The sequence below is a fragment of the Epinephelus moara genome, chromosome 18, assembly GCF_006386435.1.
Source record: "Epinephelus moara isolate mb chromosome 18, YSFRI_EMoa_1.0, whole genome shotgun sequence".
NCBI lineage: Eukaryota > Metazoa > Chordata > Actinopteri > Perciformes > Serranidae > Epinephelus > Epinephelus moara.
In genome coordinates this window covers 33,418,818-33,431,588 of record NC_065523.1, presented here as the reverse complement: position 1 = coordinate 33,431,588, position 12,771 = coordinate 33,418,818, and the positions used below count along the sequence as shown (strand labels likewise).

Sequence of the window (12,771 nt, the reverse complement as noted above, 5' to 3'; positions counted from 1 at the left end):
ACAGCCTCCCTCTTCCTTCCTTCAACTACCTCCTAGAAAAGGTCGGTATTGTTATAGTTGTACATATCCCCCCAAAAAACAGAGGACGCGTGTCACAAACTGTGGTAAAAACCCTAATCGAGATGCATACTCCAAATGCGCTGTATATATGTCCAAAGAATGCTCTTATAACCTGAGTAATATAAGCATATTCCACATCTAACTGGAAAATGCTCAAATCGGAAATAAAGCCTAATTCGGAATATCCTATTCTGCTGACTGCTGACTACTGATCACTTCCATGGGCTGAATATGATCAGCGCCTAATTGTTCTTATTCAATACCTCCCTAATGTCCAACTTTCACTTGAATTACAGCTCAACAGATATCAGATTTTTGGGGCTAACAGGTTTTTAAAGAGTTTTTAGAAAAATCAGATAATGATGGACCTCTCTGGTGGACAAACTATGTAACGGCGACACTGATTCTAATTTAACTCAAATCTAGTTTAGCATTTATGTCCTGCAAAGTCATATACTCCAATACCAATATATCTGTAACAAGCTAATATAAGCCTGGCTGATTTATCAGTCTAGCTCTAATCTGAATCATATGAGATATAGCATGTAACAGAGCGAGGGACCCAAGAGAAGCAAAAACTGATGGATAACAGAGTCTGAAATGGCGAGCAAACAAACGGGGCAACATTTTTAGAGCCACTCTGTACATTTACATACAATTTATGGCCTTGAACAGGGACGTTAATAACCTTCAGTGACTCATAGTGATCTGACAGTTCTGGGGCGTTTGGTTAATCTCACTTCAAACGGTTTAATTTCTCTGAGGTAGGTGAGATTATTGTAATAGGGATTTGAGCTTCTTCACTAAAATCCCATGCAAGACAGCCACGTCTATGATTATTCTATTCACCATAGGACTGCTTGCCATGTGAGACAACTGAGTTCGTCTTAAACATCTGTAGAAGTAATTTGCAGGTAATTTAGCTACCAGTTACTAATTTCTCTGCCATTGTGTTGTCAGTCAACTCTCTTTACTTCCATTGCGTGATTAGTGAAATCTGACTTCTTCAGTCTGCGCTGCTCACTCTGTTGCTGCTGAACGAAACAAACAACTAGAGTTTATGATTGTAGCATCCGTCGTCCGACAAACTATTGATTAAAACCAACTGAATTATTATCTAAAATGCAGGTGGACCTAGTCAGATTCACCAAACTTTCTTAACTGCGCAAAACTTTGTGGATGAGTTTAATTCACAAAAATGTTACGAAAGAAGAATTTTGCACTGTAAACCTCCAAGTCCAATTGTCAGGATTCGGTAGATGACAAAATAACAAATTTATCAGTGTCATTGCCATTAAGGGCCTCAGAACAAATGACTACACTTGTAAACACTGTTATCACAGAGCCGTACAGTAACAGAAAGAAAGAGGGAAAGATTAGAAAAGCAGTTAAATACCAAACTACATTTCGCACAAACAGAGTGGTCGATGACTAATACAAGAGGTCGGTCAAGAAGACATGACAGCCTTGGTGATGGGTGTTAAAATATTATATAGCCAGTGATATAAAGATAACTCAACAGGGGGATGTTCACCTGGACTGTGACTTGCATTAAGGCCCTGGTGTCGTGACAACACATGCCAATAAAATCATTTAAAAAGAAATCCTGCACTGAGTGACCTGTGGCTGTCGAGTCAGGGCTCTGCTGGAAACAACTAGTTTGTATGACATGTAGTCAGTCAGTTTTGTCCAAAATTGTCGCCCATCTAAAAACAAATACGACTTACCATTGTGTCAGTCACGTTTGCACATTGAGTCCAAAACATTCTTCCGTCATTAAAATTTCAATTTTCTGCGTTTTTCACACCTGTCAGAGCCTTAAGAGACGTTTGACCAAGAATCAGTGACAAACATGTGGCAGTGGGACACAGCCACGACAAGACAGAGAAGCATTTCATAACTCAGGTAGCTATGTACAACAGGTCAGAAAGTAATATTCAGGTGGATGATGATGGAGGAGGAGGATGTGGACCGCACAGAGAGATTGAGACAGAGGGAGGACAGCTCCGCCCCTTCATGAAGCTCTGGTGCCAAATGAAAGACAGGGAAGGAGTGATGACTGCCACATAGGTAACTCCAGTGGAGAGAGGCATTTTGTCACGTGTTGCGAATTTTCAGAACAATAAAACGCATCGGACTCAGCGTACAAGGTTTCTGTGTGTGACGATTCTTTTCAGATGACGGATTATAAAAACGCATCTGTAAAAAATGGACTCAGCGAGCAAAGACCTCTAAAGTCTTGGGGGAAAGAGTCTAAGAGAGAAGTTCATCTGCCTAGTTTTTTTTTTTTTTTAACCTCCACACACATGGCTAATGACTGTGTGAAATCGCCAGGATGGTAAACATTATCAGCACATGAAAAGTTCATGTTGATTATGTGTATCAACAATCTTCAATTGCTGACTTCACTTTTAATCTGCAGTAATATAAGTGGCCTCTAGATGCATGATGGTCACAGAGTTTATCCAAAGAAATCTTACCATCCCAGGCATGCCTTGACCCGGTGGTGCCTTCTTGTCCATGTTAAACTGGGAGGCCATATTGTTGGGCAGGCCCGCCTTATTCTGGAGCTGTGGGCCCAGCCCTGCTCCAGGCAGCCCCTGGCCAGACTGGCCGTACGGACCGCCATAGGGGCCCGCGTTGGCCATCATATTCATCTGAAGAGCAGGGTGAGGGGAGGCCAAGAGGTGATGAGAAAGATGAGATGAGCAACAGGGAAGAGGAGACATGTGGAGACAAACGGAGAAGAGGGGGAAATAAATAGTTTAGAGATCAAATCAATCACTGTGAACATATGTGAGCATGATTTAAGCAGCCTGAACATAAATCTAAACATTCAAGGAAGATATATGGGAGGTCTTATGATAATTACACGACACTACAAAGTACATACATATCAAACTACATTAGACTGTTATAAAATTACTGTCAGTGCCAGTGAGTAAATGGTGCTAGAGAAACCACATGGTATCACTTTCCAATTACTACTGGTAATTAGTCTTTTATAATGACCTTCCATTGTAACTGTTCAGTTACAATATTAGTTCCTCTTTATCCTGACCTTACTTTATTCTCCACAATTAATTAATACCACAGACATGGTCTCAACGTCAGTGTTTAGGTTCTAGAAACAAGGTCACCACCAACTATGGTCTTAAACCCTCGCCTACAGTATTTTCAGCTGCATCAGAGTCAGACTGAACTGTTCTTTGTATTAATAGCAGCACAGCAAAAACTTTAAGTGATGTGGTAATCGTTGCTATGTGACTATTAAGAGTCTAATGAAACTGTCGTCTGAGAAAACAACTTGGGTATCATTTCCTCTGCATTGAACATAGATAACGCACACACTTTGCTGATGCATATTGTAACTACAGGACATTACCAAAAAACATCCTGTGTTTGCTGATGCACCGCCACAGAGTTATACTACTAGTTATGCCAAAAAACTCTGCATTACTGCTTTCATTTCACACATTCAGTCAAAACTGCCCTGTGGCGTATTGACTAGCAAGGAGGTTAACCATCAATACCACAGAGTGAACAGTGATGCGGCTGTGAATCCAATACATAACCACACTCATGTCTGCAGCTGCTCTGGAGAACTCCTCTTCAGCGGTCAGACAAGAGAAACTACAGGTCTGTTTCAGTCTAGAGCATCACTCAGGTCTGAAACCATGAGTCTGTGTTTCATGCTGTGAACCGAAACTACTTTTCAACTGTAACAAACTCGAATGTTAAAAGCTTTTAGGGTGGTATTACTATGAATCTGCCGCTTTGAATTACTTAAACGACTCAAGAAATTCCATCCAGACCAATCACATTTCCACAATGTCTTTGCAGTAATTTTAAAATTCAATATTTTATACATATGTATGAGGCAGTGAGAGTGTCTAAAGGCATTAGACACCTAAATTTAAGGCTTCTTAAGGGCTTTTCAAGATCATTTTAACCAAATTTAAGACATGTTTCCAGACAAATAATCTTTTTTATTATTCAAACACTGCAGCTGAGTATAAAAGTAAGTAGAATATATGTGGTGCTGTGCAAAGGTAGGTTTTTTTTTGAAGGAATATGGTTATTAGAGTGGGTTAGGTTAATCTACATTTTGCCAGCATGTTAAGTGCAAGTAGAAAGTAAAAAGACTGTATAAGTTTTGTGGGAGGTTTAAAGATTTGGAACATGAGAAATGCGGACTTTCACGCCCAAGAGCTTGACTTATTTTATAGATAAATAAAATTAGATAAAATGTTTATGGCAATGACGACCTCATGAATTCTAATTTAAGGGTTTTTAATGACTTTTTGGGCCTTTATAAAATCAAATTTAAGATATTTTAAGACTTTTAAGGACCTGCAGACACCCAATGTTAAAGACAAACTTTAATAAAAATTTTAGATGCAGGTTCCCACGTGTGGCCATGGTAGAGCTATGACATATTGACCAATATTATTTATATATTAATGTCCTAAATATAATGGATTGCACTGAAGTACACAGTAGAATTTACTTTTAACAATATAATGCCACAACATCTTTCATATGAAAATTCTGAAAGTATTTTCATACTTGAGACAAACTGCATGCAGACATGGGATTCAGCAGAGCACCAAAACAACTTTTTTTTAGACCAGTATTTGAATCTTAGCCTAATTAAATTTGCATCTTCAGACAATTGATAATTTGCTATCAAATAGTTGCTACTGAGAAATCTATCCATCTATCCATCTATCTATCTATCTATCTATCTATCTATCTATCTATCTCTGCCTGACAACCAGAGTATTTGCGATGCCTGGCTCTGTTGGGTTGAGTGTCTTACCTTGTTCAGTGCTCCGGGTTGCTGTGGCCTCATCCCTGCCTGACCCCCGGGTCCCATTTGCTGACCGCCCTGCTGCTGCTGCTGCTGCTGCTGCAGGGTTTCCGCTAACAGATTACCATTGTTACCCATGCCTGCACTGCCAGGGTAACCCATTCGTGGTGAGCCATTCATCACCTGCCCCCCAATCAGGCCTTGCTGCTGCTGTCCTGCGTTGCCCTTCTGGGCACCCATCATGGCAGCTGCCCGATTGAGTGCTGCCACCCCTCCAACCATCCCAACCTGCTGCATTAATCCAGGCTGCTGCTGCTGGCCCTGGGGGGGCATGCCTTGAGGTCCACCAGAGGAGACACTGACACCCCCCATCATCCCCATGGAAGCCCCGGGCGCTGTGCTGTTGGAAGTGGGGCCACCCTGCGGTGCTGGCGCTCCAGCGCGCAGGAGCTCAGACAGCTGTTTGTGTTTCGCAGCTGCATCCTGGCCTCCCAAACCGAGCCCTCCTCCGAGTCCGCTAAGACTGGTATGGAGTTGGTTGACATCCCCTCCGTTGGTTAGCCCCAGGTCCGAGGAACTAATGAGCTCATCTGGGAGGTCGTGCTCCAGGTCAAAGAGTGAACCGAAATCTAGGAGTGAAAGACATTAACATTTTTAACAATTAGAAAATCACAGATTAGGTTCACAGCTCTGGAAACTCTGGATATGCACGGCATACAATATTTTTTAGCAATAATTTAATATACGTGTGGTACAACTCTGGCAACTTAAAAACTATCAACCATTAGCTCATAGCGAGATAGGCAGTCGAGCAGTAGCTGCTTCTCACAGCCTGGATTTCTCTCCTGGGCATCAGTTTGTGGTTTGATAGGGTGCCAAACATGTAGAGTGAACGCAGTAGGGTCAGGGTGAGAAGCCGCAGAGGGGTAAACACTACAGTACCCAGGTAGGTATGTGCATTGGATCTACAGTTATGTGGTGTACAGGCATTAAACAGCGAGGGTATCAGAAGTCATATCCGCTGCAATGGGAGGCAAATGAAAAGGGAAAGCTGTTTGAGAGTATAGTGAAATATATTGAAATAATTTTTAGTGCTCAGGCTCTGACACGACAAACCAAGTTGTCCCTTCAGATGGCACCACAGAAACATAACCTGCATGTTTGATTGCATATATAATGACTTCTGGCACGCCAACATCGCATAAAATTCTCCTGAAAAATCAATGCTGCTGTGTAGATATGCTGTGCTGGTGTTTGACTTCATGCATGAGACTACTCATGAACACAGGGGTCTCATTTAAAAATACTGCATACGCACAAAACGAGGCCTGAAAGAGGTGTACGGCACTTGCCATGCAAAAGTTTGACCCATGCTTACGACATTTTGGAGATGGGAAATTGGCGACACAGATGGTGAGGTGGAAGCCTGCTTGTAGATATTGTCAAATATTGCCGTTTGGCTGTATGTACATTTTCAGTAAGGATCCTACGCATTGTTTTATAAATGTGATCCCAGATACTGAATGAAATTAAACATGCATCACGCCTGAAATTCATACTAACTAATTTTCTGACACAGCTGGAGAGCTGATAGTGTGGCCACCAATCTTTGCACACTTTACATGAAGTTTTTTGTGAAATTAGAAATTATTTTATGATATAAATGTTGGCTGTTTAATCCCAAATGGAAAACAGTGCCAACTATTACCTAAATCATCATGTCTCATTACAGGAGGTGATGCCAGGGGTTTATACATTCATTCTTAATTTGTGTAAATTAATTTAAGTTAATTTCACAATCAAACTGAAAGGCATTCAAGTGATGTGCTTGGGATAAGTGTTGAATCATTAGAAAAACAAACTGCAAAAAGTGCAGCGCGGTGTCACGGTGCAGACTCAAACAATGGAGGGTGAACAAGAGTGGGCTCCGTCGCTACTGAGAAAGGATTTAAGAAACTAAAAAGCCTTTTAAACAAAAGACATGAAAGAGGACATCTCAGAGACGGGCTGCCCTTTTATTTAAACACGATACTACACTCAAAACTGACACACTGCAACATCTTCAGTTGGGCAACAACGGTTTGCGCAACTTTAATGAAGTGTGGAACAATGGCTAGCTGGTGTACAATAGTTCAATAAAAACAGTGTCGGCTAACAACACGTGAAGCACAGCAAATACGTGGCCTTAAATAGTTTTACTGAACTACAGAAAGGGTTAGTGAGCACGGGGAAACGTTGGTCTGGTGCTAAATGAGGTTAGCATGTTAACAATCACTGTTTTTCTTTGCTAGCCAGCTACCGAGCTCAGCTGAGCCGGTCCGGTGGGGTTATCTACCTAGCTAGCTAGCTAGCTCGCTCGGTTACCGTTACTTTCTCCTAAAGCTGTTTTGCTAACAATAATTAGCCTTAAAGTTTACGGAGTATTTTTGTAGCTTCGTGTTTAACGTGTGTGTGCTCTTGTGCTTCCAATTGATCAACTTTTCGACGAGTAAGACAACTTGAAGCAAACTGGGGTGACTCGACTCTTCCATTGTTTGGAGGTGGATCTTATAGTTAGTAGCTAGTTAGCATGTTGATGCTAACACATCAAAACATCCCTGCAGGAAAGTTGCTCCAGCCTCATGCACCACATCACGTTTCCTCTTTAGCTACACAAACTCTTAGTGTAGACTTTTTAAATCATGCTACACTTAAATTAATGTTTAAAAGCATTACTTTTGGAGCAGCTCTCAACTAAGTTGCTGTGCAGCTCCAGTGGGACTCCCAGGACTGGGCAGTGATTAATACACCAACAGTCGAAGCTAGTTAATGTTTTATCTATCGGCGAAGTAATGCATGCAATATAGTTACCGTTTCCATCACTGGCAGACACCGAGAGAGCTGGAGAGGACAGCTTGGGCCTCTTGGCTGAAGGCGGGCCGGACTCCAGGACATTATCGGCCATATTTTTGACGAATTAAACAATTTTGCTGTAGATCCACGGAGGGCAAACGTATTTCCTTTATTTGCGTCTCCTTATCCCTTTAAGAAATGCTTGCGATCGTTCCCCCACCGCTCGGGGGGACGGTAGGGGAGAAGAGAGCAATGTTGAACTCTTTCCCTCACAGTTCTCCCTCTCTGCAGATATCAGTCCCCCTCCCCTGTCGGAGATTTTGTTTCTTCGCAGATTTGAACAGGAGGAGGTGGGAAGGTGGAGTCGGCGGAAAAGGCAAGCGTGCGGCCCTCTGACAACCTCATGTAGCCTCTGATGCGACACAAAAATCGTCCCGGGATCCGTCCTCCGTGCTGCACTCAGTCCTGTCCGCCATAGTCGGCGCAGAAATCCCGTGTAGCAGGTCTGAATCGCTCCAGTGGACAGTCTCGGTCAGGGCACCAAAATAAAACTGCTATCCAGAAACTGCTATGTGTGTATACTTGTGTTAACTTCTGGAGGCTGTTCCCTCATGCAACAGTTATGAGATCCTCGGTTGCATTTACCTGACCAGGCATCTCACTGCTGCCACAGTTTCCTCACCAGCAGTAGTCCTCAACAATTAAAGCGTGTGTGGATCTCTGGAGTGCAACACTAAGAAAAGAAACTTGCATTGGCTTTAACCGTAGCTGAATAAATAGCACAGCAGTTCTGCAGAAAAGTCAGCACTCTTGCAGCTACTCAGATAAAAAGACAATATATTGCGGGTGTATATATCCATGCATGACTTGGCTGTTGCATGTCCATGCTGACTAAAATGTGCACTTAGTGTTTGACCATGCAAGGCACTGGGTCAGAAAGGAGCAAGAGTCGTATTGCACATTTGGTTGTTGCAACCCCCTTTTGCACGATTATGCCTATTGCAGACAGCAATCAGGGTTGAAAATAGAAAATCTCCTCCAAAAAGAAATCCCCTCTCCTTGTGCAATTTCTTTGACAGTACAGTTCTTGAGGGCAATCACGGCTCTAATTGCCAATCAGCGGGCAGTCAGATTGATCCAATTAGTTTGATTTTTGCAGAGGACGGTGTGTGGGGTTACTTATCTTGCTTCCTCCTCCAGGTTTTCAAGCTCTTGAAATCTCAAGATAATGCAAAAGAATGATAGATATTCCAAGAAATGATACCTGTCAATCTTACAGCATGTCCAAGTGGCCAAGAGGAAAAAGATGTTAAGCACAAAATCCGGAGCACAGCTACAGCGACAGGCGAGAAATGTGATAAAATAAAATGACGGTGGGTCGCTCACAAATTATGGCTATTTCGGAAGCGGAAAGCTTCAGCTCGGCACACTAATGTTGACACCCCCTCCCCTAAAATATTTTGGGCTGACAAAATCCTCTCATTGACTCTTTGTGATGGAGAATGCCCCCCTTCGTGTTGATCCTGGCAATTTTCCCCTTCTCTTTAAACCCGTCTTTCTTTCCACCTCTCCCTTCTGCCCGGCAGCAATTTATTTATATAATTGTCTATGCGGACTCTTTCCTTCCTCCGCCGCGGACACATAATGATTTTTCATGTTGATGTTTGTCCCCTTTTCGCAGGTTTTCTCCTCGCTATGATAATATATAGCCCTCTTCCGCCTCTCCTCTCTGTCTCCGCTCCGCAAAACACCCCCTTCCTTGGATTTTTCGGAGTGTTTCCTTCTCATGCATACATATATATCACCGACTCGGTTTTCCCTCCACTGACGTCTTATCTTTTCGGAGATGCTTCTCTCTCTCGGTAACACCGACAGGATTTCGCCACTCTTTCTTCCTCCCGGTGGTTCCCGGAGTGGCTGCCGTCGGTTGCCGGAGTCGCTCCTTCTCTCGGTTATCTCCTCCTGTTTCTGACGGTCTGTCCGCACAAACAAAATGGCGGCTTGTTGTTTCTACTCCTCTGATACGGGGGGAGGGTTGGAGGTACAGCAACATTAGGCGTGAAGGGGAGGAGGGAGGGAGGAAGGGAAGAAGAGGGGAGGTTGTCTTCGTAGGTGTTCGGGATTGTCCGGAAACCGGTTCCGTGCTCTGTCGGCAGTCTCCGATTTCAATCTGTAGGGGCCAGTGGCGCTCCATGTTTCTCTCCATCACTCAGACAGCGGTGATAACAGCTGCAATCAGTGGCCTCAACTACTGTACAGAAGTACTGCTTCTGACGAACTTTTATTTTAATTTATTGACTTTTTATGCTGCTTTACAAATTTATTTCACTACATTTTAGGGGGAAATATTATACTTTTTACTCCACTGTATTATTATTATTATTAACAATAATAATAAGATAAGATAAAACTTAATTGATCACACAGCGGGGAAATTCACGTTACAGCAGCTCAAATAGTACATATCAAAAAGCTAGTTGAATGGTGATAGAATACTTGTAGAATAAAGATAAAATACAAAAAGATATATATCAATTAGAAAATAGATATGCCTTTCACTTATGCACATATGTAAAAAAGAATGTGCATATACGAATATATGTATGGGTACATATTGACAGCTGTACAGGATAATTGCACATTGGATGTAATACACATGGCGTGTAGTATCAAAGTTAAAAACAATGTAAGAACAATGTAAGAATCATTTCTATTATTATTTTGTATTTTCTTTTTATTGCATGTGTATGTCCTTCTGAAACCCCAGCTTTTATTTGGTATGCGCCTTCAATTCCTCTGAGCTATTTGGGAATAGTAGGACTTGATAAGTATAGACAACTAATCATTGTCTTTGAACAGTAAGAAGTTTTTTGGGGAAAAAAAGGGGCTTCTTTTTAATAGTCACAAGTGTGCAAGTAAGTATAAAACAGTTTATTTCAATGCTTGAATGTTTTGAGCGACTGAAAACAGTGCAACATTTTGTAACTCTGTGGGTTAGAGGTCACTGCTCAAATCTACAACTGTTCATTTCAATGCCTGAACATGGCAACATGAACAAAACAAAATTGCGAATAATGCAACATTTCTAAAAGTCTTGTGATTTGTTCACTTTGTAGCTCTGTGTGAATGAATGCTCCACACTCAAAGCTAGTAATGTCCTTTTTGTCTTTAGGAACAGTCTGTCACACCTTACTGCCCTATATAATCTGCTGCGATAAAACAGTAATAAAGTCCCAATGTGAGTTATTTTTAATTAACAGCGTCTTAGCTTGTTACTATTGCGAAAATTGTGCAAATTTGTATGCAATCTTAAACTGCAGATGTTATTAAGCACAAATAAAAAGTTTCAACCATAAAATTTGATCAGGTTTTGTATCTTGACCACATCTCTGTCGGGATCGGCTGCAGACTAAGTTATGCAGAATGAAATATAAGGTGCAGCAAACCCAAAATGTTGTGTCCTCATATGACGACACAGGGTCTCAGGCAGATATATGTGTATGCACATATGTTCTGTGCATATGTATGCATTTGTATATATGTTTTCTCACTTCCTACTGGTCAGTATATGTTCAGAAAAGAACAAAAAGAGCTGATCAAACTGCATGTGTGGTTATATGTCGACATGCTCAATTTAAACACATTTGACACTAGTTTTCAACTCTTGTCCCTGGTTGGGCTTTTACATGTAGACCTAAAATGTTATTAAAAATACATAGTTTAAGTGTTCCTTTAATATTTTTTCTTTTGAGCAGTATTTAATTTTTTTTTTTTTTTGATGTGTTTGTATGCACTCTGGCACCTTATTTACGTTCAAAGTGCAAAGAAAAGTCCCAGTGTAAAACATTTTTTTTCAGTGTGCATGCAGTTACAGTTTACACCCATGTCTGTACAGATTCATATGTGCCCATGACAGTAGACAACGCTTCAACTATGGGTGTTGCAGCAAAGAAGCTACAAGTTCTAAAAAGATGCTTCACACGCATCTTAACCCTGGCAAAAATCACAGTTTCAAGATGGACATCTAAGATGAGTGAATTATGGTGTTGAATAATGGCCAGAGAAGTATGTTTGCAGAATGTCACAGTGAAGTCGACTTATTGGATATTGATCGATTTTATCTTGTAAGACATTTGTGTGAAACTTTGTCATAATTAGCATATGAATTCATGAGTTATGGCCAAAAACATGTTTTGTGAGGTCACAGTGACCTATAACCAACAAATTCTAATCAGTTCCTCATTAAGTGCCAGTGGATGTTTGTGCCAAATTTGAGGAAATTCCCTCAAGACATTTATGAGATTTCATGTTCACAAGAATGTGACACAGACATATGGATGAATAACCTGAAAACATAACAGCTGTTGCAGGTGCAGAGGCATAAAAATACCTAAGTAACTGGTGCCCAGTAGCTCACCTGGGTGCCCCACGTGCAAAGGCCATGCCCTTGCCGCAGTGGCCATGGGTTAGATTCTAACCTGTGACCCTTTGCTGCATGTCATCCCCGTTCTCTTCCCCTTTCCCGCTCATCCTGTCCTTTCTGATAAAGGCAAAAAAGCCATAAAAATAACATCAGCAAAATGAACTTTAAGTATCAGAAGTAAAAAATACTCAAGGCAGAATAATGGCCCCTCTGAGTGTTACTTTTATATTATCACAATATTGTTGCCTATGCATTAACGGCAAATAGTATAGGGCAGTTTAATCTATGACAATGCATCATGTCTTATATTCTCATATGTCCTGCTGTAAAATATAAATCTACACTTTACAATAAATTTAGTGGATTATAAGTACTCAGTGTCCGTAAACGCTTATCCTATTCAGGGCTGCAGGGGGGCTGGAGCCTATTGCAGCTGACACTGGACGAGAGGTGGCGTACACCCTGGACAGGCTGACAGACTATCACAGGGCTGATAAAGACAAACAACCATTCACACTCACGCCTATGACAAATCTTAAGTCCCCAAACAACCTAACCTGCATGCCTTTGGGCTGTGGGAGGAAGGTGGAGAAAACCCTGACACTGGAAGAACATGCAAACTCCACACAGAGCTGTCAGGCCC

General features: G+C 41.6%; 1 protein-coding gene across 7 annotated transcripts in view; it reads right to left on the bottom strand.

The window, feature by feature from the left end:
* ep300b (E1A binding protein p300 b) overlaps window positions 1-9,710 on the bottom strand; it is a 48,869-nt gene extending 39,159 nt beyond the window's left edge. For all 7 annotated transcript variants that reach the window (XM_050068270.1, XM_050068272.1, XM_050068273.1 and 4 more), the window contains exons 1-3: window positions 7,724-9,710; window positions 4,883-5,502; window positions 2,541-2,717 (exon numbers count right to left, since the gene is read on the bottom strand). In XM_050068270.1, coding sequence (XP_049924227.1) covers window positions 2,541-2,717; window positions 4,883-5,502; window positions 7,724-7,817 — 891 coding nt within the window. In that variant the 5' untranslated portion in view covers window positions 7,818-9,710. The remainder of the gene's footprint in view (window positions 1-2,540; window positions 2,718-4,882; window positions 5,503-7,723) is intronic.
* Between the last annotated feature and the right edge of the window lie 3,061 nt (window positions 9,711-12,771).